The sequence below is a fragment of the Halichoerus grypus genome, chromosome 3, assembly GCF_964656455.1.
Source record: "Halichoerus grypus chromosome 3, mHalGry1.hap1.1, whole genome shotgun sequence".
Classification (NCBI taxonomy): Eukaryota; Metazoa; Chordata; class Mammalia; order Carnivora; family Phocidae; genus Halichoerus; species Halichoerus grypus.
Window position 1 is genome coordinate 173219887 of NC_135714.1, and position 12578 is coordinate 173232464.

General features: G+C 38.2%; 1 protein-coding gene across 1 annotated transcript in view; it reads right to left on the reverse strand.

Moving 5' to 3' along the window:
- ADAM9 (ADAM metallopeptidase domain 9) overlaps positions 1-12575 on the reverse strand; it is a 155921-nt gene extending 143346 nt beyond the window's left edge. The window contains exons 1-2 of the mRNA XM_036118917.2: positions 12261-12575; positions 2521-2618 (exon numbers count right to left, since the gene is read on the reverse strand). Of these exons, the coding sequence (XP_035974810.1) occupies positions 2521-2618; positions 12261-12357 (195 nt within the window). The 5' untranslated portion in view covers positions 12358-12575. The remainder of the gene's footprint in view (positions 1-2520; positions 2619-12260) is intronic.
- Positions 12576-12578: the final 3 nt, after the last annotated feature.

Sequence of the window (12578 nt, forward strand, 5' to 3'; positions counted from 1 at the left end):
CCAAAAGTTGAAACTCATACACTCATGATTTTATATTGTCACACAGTTTACCACATTTCATCACTTCTGAAACACACTTTTTTCCCCTCAAATGAACACCTCTGAAATCAGGATGCATCAAAGGCACAGCAGTCGCCTATAGGACTGGTAGGACTGGTAGGACTCTTTCTTTCCTAATTAGTGGTCTATTAAACATTAGTGTGCCTTACAATTGACAGCATCTGAGTCAATGAACTGAGATAAGGTAACCTGCACTTACACATCCTCAAGTTCATGGGACCCTCTTCTCTACCTCAAATAACTTCCCCAGCAACTCGTCAGTTCATCCGTCAAAAAAAAAAAAAAAAAAAAAAAAAGTGCTTAATGGGATCGCTAGAACCATGAGATTCCACTTTGCCTTAACTCTTTGACCAAAGAGAAAAGTCACAGAGAGACTCAACAAATAGTATTATCAGAAGTGTCCTCTTATTTTCCTTACTGTTTCTGGACTCTAACATTTTGCCAAGAAATAGCATGATCCTCTCTTCTAGGGTTCATGAATAGCCCATTTCTAGGGCCTAGACCAAGTTACAGCCCCTGGCACTCTACTTCCACAACATGAGTGCGAACCTGTGATCTACCTCGATCTCAACTTAGGCATCAAAAATGCCAAGCTCCTAAGTACAAGCTTCCAGCGACAAAAAAAATAAGACAATGGAGATGAAAAGTACAGCATAGAGAATATAGTCAGTAAGACAGTAATAACACTGTTTGGTGACAGATGGTGAATTCACTTATCATGGTGAGCACTGAGTCATGTACAGAATTGTTGAGTCATTAAATTGTACACCTGACACTAATATAACACTATGTTAATTATACTTCAATAAGAAAAGAATCAAAACTAAAAATAAAACAAAAGAAAGTAAGAAACAACAACAACAAAAATTCCAAGCTCCTTCCATCATCACAGTTTGGGCGTGTGCTGTTCTATCATTTCTGCTCTTGGCCTTTATGATATAAAAACACCACTGTCCTATCATCTGAGAAGAATTCTGAAAAGTCTGAGAATTGTTTCATGATACTATATTGCTTCCCCAAATATCTGCCTGGATTGCTCATTCCCCTGCTTCTGGTCTTTACTCAAGGGTTGACTTCTCAGGAAGGCCTTCCCAGGCTGCCCTATTAAAAAATACAAACCCTCTTACCCCACCCCTACCCTCACTTCCAGCACTCGCTATCCACCTTCCGTATAATTTTCTCAAGAGCACATATTACCACCTTAAGTAATCTACACTATTAGTCTATATTATTTCTTTGTTTACTGTCTCCCCCCCCATCCTGCTAGAATGGAAGCTCCATAAGAACATGAATTTTGTCTGTTTTGTTCACTGCTGTATCTCCAGTGACCAAACAGTGCTTCTACTTCTCCAAGTATTTATCAGGGCATATGAATGACATTTATTATGATCACAAGTGCCTATGTGTGCAGTACTGATGCAGAAATCAGAGACACAATGAAGTGGAAAGCATAGACCCTGTGCTAAATGAAGAAACAGAGAAAAATAATGAAGCAAGTACACAATTAATTCTATCCTAAGGCAAAACATAAACAAATGGTAGAACGTCCAGTTCAAAACAAAACAAAGGAAGAATTATAAACTGTAGGGCCATTTATTCCTTACTTAATAGAGAAGAACTACAGTTGAATGACCTACCCAACTAGAGGTAGTGCTCACAGGGCAGGCTAAAACTAAAAGCTCCTGACTCTAAACTCCAGTGTTCTATTTACAAGGCCCAGTCCCTGCACAATGTACAAGCTGCCTTCTATTTATGAATACACCAGCGATTCAGACATAATAAGCTAAACTCTATCCTTCATTATCTGCTACTGTTAAATTATAATAAAGTAAGATTATACTTCAGTAAAGTTGAAGAGTTTGCAAAATCAATTGAATTCCAAACTTATTATTTCTGAACTTTACAGTAGGAGAAAATAGTATAAAAGATAATTTTTGTGCATTGGTTACCCCGTTAACAGCATAATGTTTCTTCTGATATGGAGATAAAACTCACTTTTGAGTAAACATCCCATATATGAAATATATACATGTAACATACTACTATTCTCCAGAATCTGTGAAGATACAGTATGAAGTATTCTACCTATCACAAACTAAGAGAGAGATTAATTCTTATTATTATGAAAAGAACACTATAACCATCACCAGTGAGAAAAGGGTTAGAAATCTATATAATCAGCATCCTACCCTGGTCATAGAATTTTATTTAATTATTTCATTCTGTTATGTTTCAAGTTGGCCATTTGTCTTTAAAAAAAAAAAAAAGCTACTAAGGATCAATATATTACTTTTACTAGAATAACAACCAATGGATATCAGTGCCATATGTATGGTGGTATACTATTCACTGGCCAACACTACTCACTGAACCAATCCCTGCTGAAAGTAACACACTTGTCTTTAAAAAAAAAAAAAAGTAAAATTTAAATACATACATACTTCTCAAGAGATAACTTGCCTGTTTTGAATAGGGCCTAGGGGCTTCTCTTCGTTCTCTAGTTAATCTCCAAGGAGTTATAATTTCATAAGAAGAGAGATGTGAGGTCTGTTGAAAACCTACAGAAAAAGGAATCGTAAATATTATATAACAAGTGAACATGCAAAACTAAATAGTACCAAAACGTAATGGAAATCAAAAGCTGAATGTTCAAGTCACAGAAAAATCACGTGACATTCACATATATGTGTGTAATTATATATACATAATTTTACACAAAAACTAGCAATATACTTGGTAAGTATGAAGGGGAAAAATATATTTCCTTAAAAACGATGTAAGTCTTCACAGTGTATACACAGCAGTCATTTTCAAACAATTTTTTGCTATAAACCTTATTAACCCTTTTTCTTAAAAGAAATCTGAAGGTATACACACAAGGAAAAAAAAAAAAGAAGTGCTTTGGTGGGGAAGTGGAGGGAAGGCATCTGGAGCCTAGCACCATTCACTCATCTCCCATTTTTCACCCTGACCCAACATGAATGATATCCCCTGATATGGTATTGGAATACTTATGAAACAGACAAGGACAATTAGAGGGAAAAGTTAGTTTCAATGCCTGATCAGTTAACTCTAATAAATACACACTTAACAATGTAGCAGTTATCTCAAATTATATTACTGCCATCAATGTGTCCTAAAAACAAAAACTCACTTCTGATAAAATCTATTAACAGTGAAGAACCCAATCATGCAGACTTACTCCCAATTCCAATCCTGTTCAGTTTATTGCACCGTGGAATCATATCTAAGTGGAGCTTGGGTTCCAAAGTCATCACTAGAGTAAAAATTAAGTATAATCAAAACTGCCCAAGGAAATCCCTTAGGAAGACACCCCTTATTGGAGTCTGATACAAAGTCTCTCAATACACCCAACACACTATCTACTTCCAGCATCATTGCTCAGCGCATGTCAATTTTTTCAGTGAACTTGATGAAGTAGATGGTCACCACCAAAGGACTGTGGATGAAAATTCCATATCTCTATATGTCTGTATATATCTAAACCACATTCAGTATGAGGAGGCTTAAGGCTAGCATACACAGAAAGACTGAGGGAAGAACAGACATTTTTCATTCACTGGATCTATTCCATTGTGATAACTCCTTCAAACAAGTTTGGTACATTTACTTATGATATTTACATGTTTACTTATGACACTTTATAGTCTCATATATATGTGATATGATATTTCATAAATGCTATATTGCAGAGTTGATTAAAGTGAAAAGTAAGTCTCTCCCTTCGTCCCACTCCCTTTAGGTAACTACTTTAAAAAATAATTATTTTATTATAGAAAATTTTAAACATACATAACAGCAGAGTGAATAATGAACTCACATGTACCCATTACCCAACTTCAATATAATTTCGTATGTATCTCCTCCCTCAAACATACACTATTTTGATACAAATCCTAGACATCATATAATTTTGTTCCTGAATATTCTGAATGAATCTCTAAGAAATAAGGACTTTAAAAAAGAAATATGGTTATTACACATAAAAAAATTAACAATAATTTTTCAGGATCATCAAAATTTCCCTGATTGTTTCAGAATTTGTTTTTTTCCATTGATTTGTTGAATTAGAATCCAAACAGGTCCATACATTTATAAGGCTCTTTAACTTATGGAAGTCCTTTCTTCCCCCCACCCTCTTTTGGGCATTTATTTGTGAAAGAAATTCCACTTAATGAAATTACTTCATACATTGATCCACTGAGTGAAAAATGTGTCTGTTCTTCCCTCAGTCTTTCTGTTTGTGTATTCTAGTCTTAAGCCTTCTCATACTGAATGTGTTTAGATATATACAGACATACAGAGATATGGAGCATTGAGGTAAGGACTTGCAACTTATTTCCTGCACCCCTCAATGTCTGTATTGTTTGAATTTGTTTTTACAATGAGTAATTCGTAATCCCTGTATTACTTTTGAAATTATAAGGGGGAAAAGAGTATTTGTTCAATAAAAAGGCATAATCTATTTAAAGTACTGATTATCTAGCATCTCCCAAAGCTCCTGCCTTTTCATCAGCCTTACTAACCTCACACCTACAAGGCTCCATTCTTTCTTACCTGGTCTCCCTACTCCCACTCTCCTCCTTTGGATCCAACCCGGGTGCTCATTCACTCATTAAGTTTTATGCCCCTCAGATTTCTCAAATACAGATTAAAATGAAGCATTTACAGCTAATTTTCTCCAAGATATCACTGTATATAAAAATGTCTATAATCTTGCCTAGTTTGGGACTTTAAAAGATACAACAGGAAAATAAATTGTATCCTATCCAATACAATACATATCATACTAACAGTTTTCAAACTTTTTACCCACCTTTAAACCCCTTATGTCTTTATAATATGGCATATAATGCTATCTAAAGATGGCTTCAAGTCATTACATAAAAACACCAGAAATGGACTCCAATACTCACAGTAAAGTGACCATGGGCTAATCCAAAGCATATTTACGACCTACTATAATAAAATATCATTCAGATATTTGGAGTTGTTAATTGGGAAACCATGTCAAAAGAAATCCATGGCCCATAGGTGCAGGCTTCACTAGATAGAAATATCCTTAATCCTATATTAACTGAGGTACAGGACTACTTCCTCACCCAGAATAAATCTTTCAATGACCTTTGTTGTTTTCAAATTCCTAAAAATACAAGTTTCAGTATTACCCTAATTTCACGCTGGATGATGATAATCTGTTCAACCACTAGGACAGGCACCTGAAAAGTGAGGTTATGGAACTAGACTCTTGGGCTCTCTGGGCAATAGAAATTGATAAGAAGCCAAACAGGAATTTTCTTTTTCTTTTTTTTTTTTTAATATTTTATTTATTTATTTGACTGAGAGAGACAGCGAGAGAGGGAACACAAGCAGGGGGAGTGGGAGAGGGAGAAGCAGGCTCCCCAAGGAGCAGGGAGCCCGACGAGGGGCTTGATCCCAGGACCCTGGGATCATGACCTGAGCCGAAGGCAGACGCCCAACGACTGAGCCACCCAGGTGCCCCCAAACAGGAATTTTCAAGCAAGGCTTTTATCAGGGGCTTCTGAGGGAGCAAAAGGCAGACTGCACAAAGCAAAGTGTCCTTGGGCTGGCTCCCTGAACAATGGCCAGGCAAAGTTTTTAGAGCAGCTGAGGTGGGAAAGGAGTGACAACTAAGCACGTAGGGGTGGGGAAATACAGGAAATTGGGCCCACAGACACAGTTGACAAATCATGCTTCATATACAGTATGTTTCATTTGCATGTTAAGTTTCCACCTCTGGGCATAATTTTTAGCATTATATTGAGGAGAAAAGTCGGCAAAAAGTCAGAGCTGGGGTCCATTTGGCTCTGACTGGTCTGGTCTGGTTTTTGTAGGAGCACACCTGGTGTAAATTGGATCCTGGAGCTTGTTTCCAGCTTGTGGCTTCTGACTTCCTGTTCACATACAGCGACCTACAAGCTGACTAGAGAAATGGGTTATTGCCATTGGTGCTCTGCGGGGGCCCGATTTTTCTGCAAGTGCCTGTTCTGTCTCAGTGGTGCAAATAGTTGGCAGGAATAAAATTCTTTTAGCAGGTAATAGATTAGACACTCTGTGTGACAAAAAGTAAATCATTGTATACATTTATTTGCAACTTCCTGTGACTTGAGAATTATTTCACACTAAAAAGTTTTTTAAGTAAATCATTACAGGCAAGGATATATACGCTAACAGGTTCAGGGAACTGTTAACACTAGAAGCTAAACAATAAAGAAAATTCAAGTTTTTTCATTACAACTCAGAAGAAACATCACAAAGAAAAAGAAACATCACAAAGAAAAAGAAACATCTCAGAAAAGAGAACTACAATTGGGCAGGCAGATATTTAAAGAGCTTTCAATTTGAAACAGGTTAAATGACTTTATTTTTTTTTGTCAGGTCTGAAACTATGGATCTTTCTGTGAGACTGTTAACAAAGAGTAACAATCTAATATAGGAAAACAAGATACAACATTCTTTCTGTCCTTCTCATTTTAAAGCATAATTCTTGTTAGGAAAAAAACACCACCACAATTAATCATTTGTTTTTAATAAGGCTTTCAAAATTATAGCACCCAAAAATAACTTCTGTATGTATAGCTGTTATTCCAATACTGACTTCTTGGTTTTAAAATCCAAGGATCTTTCTGAGTGCCATAAGGAGCTCCAAAACATCATAAGAAATGTATATATTTTTTCCCAAATTCCTTTTTTTATTTTTTAATCCCAAATAGTAGCAACTTTCTCACAAGAACCAAAATAACATGTTTCCCATGTTACTATAAAGGAAGTGCATGCACATTATTTGTATAAAGCTTCAGCCTCAGCACTGCTGACAGAAAATTCTTTGCTGTGGGGGGCTACCTTGTGCAATGTAGGATGTTTAGTAGCATTCATGGCCTCTACCCACTAGATGCCAGAAGAACCATCAGTGTGACGACTAAAAATATGCCCCAGACGCCTTCTAGGGGCAAAACTACCTCCAGCTGAAAACCACTATAAGGATATAGTTCACAACGAAAATAAAAATCTTAATACAATCAACTAGCAGAGGATACAAATTTGTTATTTTTGAATTTGACAGAATAAGCACACCGTCAAAAATCACATTACTAGGAAACATGGGCTGGAGATAAAAATAAGAGCTGAAACATGAAACTTAAAGAGTCTTCAACTTAGTGAAAGAAAGGGAAGGGTGTTAGTTGCACTTCTTTATTCCTCTAACTCCTTAGATCTTTTTATGAACTGTGTTTTGAAGGAAGTCTAAGTATATGTTTCATAATAGTAACTGTAGTAGAGGGAAACAAGTTAAAAGAATTCTACTTAATTGCAAAGCAAACAAATGTGAACAAAAGTCATGGGCTTTTCTCCTTTCCTTCCTGCCTATTATGTAAACAGCCACCTTTAAATACTTTCACTATATAAGATAAACCTGAGTTCCACATAGAGCATGAATAAAATAATTTTGTTGCCCGAATTATTTCAAAAGAGAAATTATTGTAATTAAATCTATAAAACCCTGTTCCTTTGGGCTACGTATTTCCATTCCATTCACAAGGTCAACCCCAAAATAAGTATATATCATATATTAATAACTATATTCAAAAATATTTATAATCTCAATTGCTATGTCTTACCTTCTTACGTTTTTTGAGTGTTATAATTTTTTTTTTTACATTTACCCATCTTCACATTTAAAAAGAAACAGAGCTTTTGCTGTTGTTTGTTTTTTAGTGCCCCTATGGGAAAACCACCAACCACTTCTAAGACTTAATGCCCTCGAGAACTTAAGTTCCTCTAGCAAGGAATTTCAGTTTCTTGAGACAAAGGACGATACCTTGTAAGGACAATATAATTTATGGATCATGTGTTTCCTGCTCTGATACAGTAAGTATTCAATGACTACGTGCTGAGTAAATGACTTATCTTTACGGCCATTCATAATAGACCTCCTAACTGTTAATCATCATGTACAACCTGAATTAAGCTTTATTTTCATCATTAATATCTTTTATGCCAATTCTCCAGAAATCCATGTGGTCCGCACATTTGTCATTTTAACGTCAATGCTCTATTTCATTGTATGGCTCTGCTATAGGCTGCTTAGCCACCCCTCTCGGATAGCTGGGATCCGAGCTTCTACTCACAAAGGTTTCTAATGTATCAGTGAAGCCAATGGAGCAGCTCTCCAGGGGTCTACCTGCATAAGGGTTCTCCGGAGCTACTAAAAAAGGAAGGGGGAAAAACCTCCTAAAATGAATTAAACCATGAAAAATCTCATTAAAAGAAAAATTTGTCAATGGGAAAAAGGCACTTCCCATATACTGTCCTACAGTATAACAAATGTCTGGCAGTGGCATCATGTTTACTTCTTATAAACTAAGATACTCGAATTCTTATGTTAAGATAAACATAAACAAATACAAAAACATACTGCATACTTAAAAACTGACCAAATTAAGCGAACTTCTCAGGTTTCCTAACTCATTCTTAAAAGGTCTGATTCAAGCAGTATCTCACACATGATCACTTCAGAAAAATGATTTGACTAAAATAACAATGTCACAAAATGAGAAATAAACTAGAATAATCTCTCAATATGCAAAAAAGATTGTACAATTCAAAGTGATACCAGGAGGACTAGATCTACTTTTGAGGCAGTCCTATAGCACTGACTCAAAGGATAGCATAACTCCAAGACTCTGAGATATACTACATATCAAAAGGAAAAAAATATCAGGAGGCTATCTATGTCATTATATCTGAGGTTGTGCATATTCCAAGAAAAAGTTCTCAGTTACTTAGAGGTTGCACCTTCAGAGAAATTCTATAATAAACCAGGATTTTTAACAAAAACAAATATAAAGTCAACTTTGGTGAGATAAAATTTAAAATGCTTTTTGAAAATTGTCTGGAACCCAGCAACTTGTTTTGTATATATTTCAATTATAAATGTTTTCTTTTTTACTTAAAAGTTGGAAAGCAGGGGCGCCTGGGTAGCTCAGTCGTTAAGCGTCTGCCTTCGGCTCAGGTCATGATCCCAGGGTCCTGGGATCGAGCCCCGCATCGGGCTCCCTGCTCGGCGGGACGCCTGCTTCTCCCTCTTCCACTCCCCCTGCTTGTGTTCCCTCTCTCACTGTGTCTCTCTCTGTCAAATAAATAAAATCTTAAAAAAAAAAAAAAGAGCTGGAAAGCAAAACTACCTTTAAATTTAAAAGACTGCTTTCTCCTTTACAGCAAAAACACAAAGATATCAAATTCAAATAATTTGCTGGCACCCAGAACAAAATTAGAATGGACTTAAATTCTTACTATGTAGTTTGTTTTATAGTGATTCACCATGAGTAAGCTTTAAAACTCAATGTTTTTAGAATGCTAGTCTTTAAAAAAGAAAAAAAAATTCTAGGTCTGCATCATAATTACTACCTTAAAAAAGAAAATTGGAAAAGGTTTCATACCCAATTCCTTTGTTATTTTTTCACAATGATATAAAGTTACCTTTGTCAGCCTCTGTTTTTTTTGTTGTTTTTTTTTTTAAGTTTACTGTAAGTGTCAGCCCTTTGGAATTTATACTGCATTTCCTCATTGACAGAACGTTATAAATGGTAGTGAAGATCCTACCAAAACCTATTCAACTTCTAGTGTAACTAATGTGTGGGTGGTACTTACTGAGTCCTCAAATTCCTCCTCATTAACAGAAAATGTTTCACTGCATGTTTTAAACATCCTGTATTGCAAAAATTTAGTCAGCTGATTTTGGAGGAACATTCCCCTAGAGAAACATGAGTTGACTCACTGCTCACTATTATAAAAGCCTCTCAACTGGTCTCTCCCAGCCTCCAGTCTCTCCCTCCTGTATTGTCCTCCACTGCTTTGCCAGTTATCTTAATCGTAAATCTAGTTATGTCATACCGTATTTGAAAAACCTTGTTGCCCAAAGAACTTCCTACAGGGTAAAGTCCAAACCCCTTAGCATAGAAGGCTCTCCCCAACGGTATTTCTTCCTTGCCTCCCTTTCATGTAGACCACCTGCAGACATTCTCTTCATTCCCTAACAAGTCATGTTCTTTTATCCCTCCACACTCTTGCAAAAACTCTTTTTTCTTAGAATGCACTCATATCCTTTGACTTGAACATTCCCCAATGTAGATGAGTTCAAGTAACACTTAATACTATAAACTTCCCCCAAGGTTTTATACACCTCCCAGAAAGACTTTGCACATTTGGTCACCCTATGCCCCTCCATAAGCATTAAGCATGGTGTTTTACAGGAACTCGATAAATGTTGACTAAATTTTGAAAGCATACCCACGCTTAAATGAAGGATTGGCCATAAATTGTTAAAGCCATGGTTAAAACCCATAAGGATATTCTAGGGCCGCGTGGGTGGCTCAGTCTGTTAAGCATCTGACTTCAGCGCAGGTCATCATCCCAGGGTCCTGGGATCCAGCCCTGACTGGGGCTCCCTGCTCTGCATGTAGTCTGCTTCTCCCTCTCTCTCTGCCCACACCCCTCGTGCTCTCTCATGCTCTCTCTCTCTCTCAAATAAATAAATACAATCTTAAAATTTTAAAAAAAATCCTAAGGATCTTCCATTCACCTGTATGCAAGTATCCAATAATACATACATTAACATTAAAAATATAGTCTTATTTATATTTGCAAACACAGAGAATCATGGATTACTAAAACTCCAAATGTAGGGGCGCCTGGGTGGCTCAGTCGTTAAGCGTCTGCCTTCGGCTCAAGTCATGATCCCAGCGTCCTGGGATCGAGCCCCGCATCGAGCCCCGCATCGGGCTCCCTGCTCGGCAGGAAGCCCGCTTCTCCCTCTCCCTCTCCCCCTACTGTGCTCCCTCTCTCGCTGTGTCTCTCTCTGTGTCAAATAAATAAATAAATAAATAAATAAATAAATAAAATCTTTAAAACTCCAAATGTATATTGTACTTCACCTTATAGATTGGTAAATGTTAACCGTCTATGAAAAGCACAGCAAAAACAGTGTTAACCAGAAAAGATATGGTGTCTTCCCATTCATTGAAGTTTCAGTATTTCGAGCTTCAGAATTCCGACTACGAGCCAAATTTACTTAATTGCAAAAAAAAAAAAAAAAGAGAGATACAAAAAAATGTAATTAGTTTCCTGAAGGTCAGCAGTCCTACATGGAAATCTTCCATCATCACCTCTGAGCAACTCTCAAGGCAACCTTTAATAAAAACCCTCATTCTCCATCATACTTCACGGCTAATAAAGAAAATAAGAGCCATGCAAACAATAATTTAATGCAAAAGCCAAAATAAACGAAGCTGTTTCCAGAAAGAAGCTATAGAGCGTTAGCAATTTGTTGCCACTACGTTTGGGCATCTCCAGGATAAAAACCTTACATATTCAAGGAAGTTTCACAATTCAAAAGCAATCTCACATAAACGATGTAATTCTTACCACAATCCCGTGATTTAAACAGAGCAGGGATTATTTTTACGGATTTACGGTATTACGAACCCTGTAAAAATGCAGATAAAAAGACCGTTTGGCTATAGAAACATAGCACTTCGCTTCCAAAAATAAGTACTCTTTTCTGTAACAACAAAATGGCCCAAGACAAATGAGCAACCCCCCTTTATTCCATCACTAAATTTAGTTCGGTGGACATACTAGAGACTCCGCTATTAAAATGAACGTCAAAATTTCAAATTATGATAACCTGGAGCAAAAGTTCCATCTCCCGGTCTCTTTCCAAGTGACATTAACTCCACAAGCAAAACCAAGCTCCATTTCTCAAAGCAGTTTAAACAAGAACACACCCTCGGCGCGCACTCAGACTCCAAGGCTTTCAGCCGACTCCCTGAGGTCTGAGTCGGTCCCAGAGAAGTCCCAAGAGAGTCTGGAGAACCCAGTTTTGAGCGAGATGGGGGTGGGGCGCACTGCAAAAGGCTCTGCCAAGCCGGAGACGGAGTCAAAGGGACCGGGCAGGAGGACACTGCCAAGAAGGGTTTGGGGCGCCAGACCCCGAGCCTCGGGTCCGAGCACTCTCCACACACAGCTGGAGCGGCTCCGCCTCCCGACCCCAGTCCGGTCCCCAGCCAGGCCCCTCCGCTCCCAGGCACTATAGGGTAACTCGGAGCGTCCCAGCCCTAGGAAACAGAAATCTCAGAGGTCCCTGGGGGGCGAACACCCACCTGGCCGAGCCCCACCGAGAACTGGGCCCACCAAGCCAAACAACAGCAGCCACTGGAGCCGGAGGACCCCAAAGGGCGAGGCCGCGCCCGATCCCATCGCGGCAGATCCCGCAGGTTCCACTCAACACTCGGTCGCCTCCGCCTCCGCCTGCTCCATCATTTCCCAGCCCTGCCGGGGCCCCAGAGCTGGCCGGGATGCGCGCGCCCGAGACGAACACGCGCTCGGCACTGACGCAACTCGGCTCCTGTCCGAGCTCGCTCCCGACATCGCACTCCCTACGCTGACGTAGAGAAAAATCCAGTCGCCGGCGGGAGAAG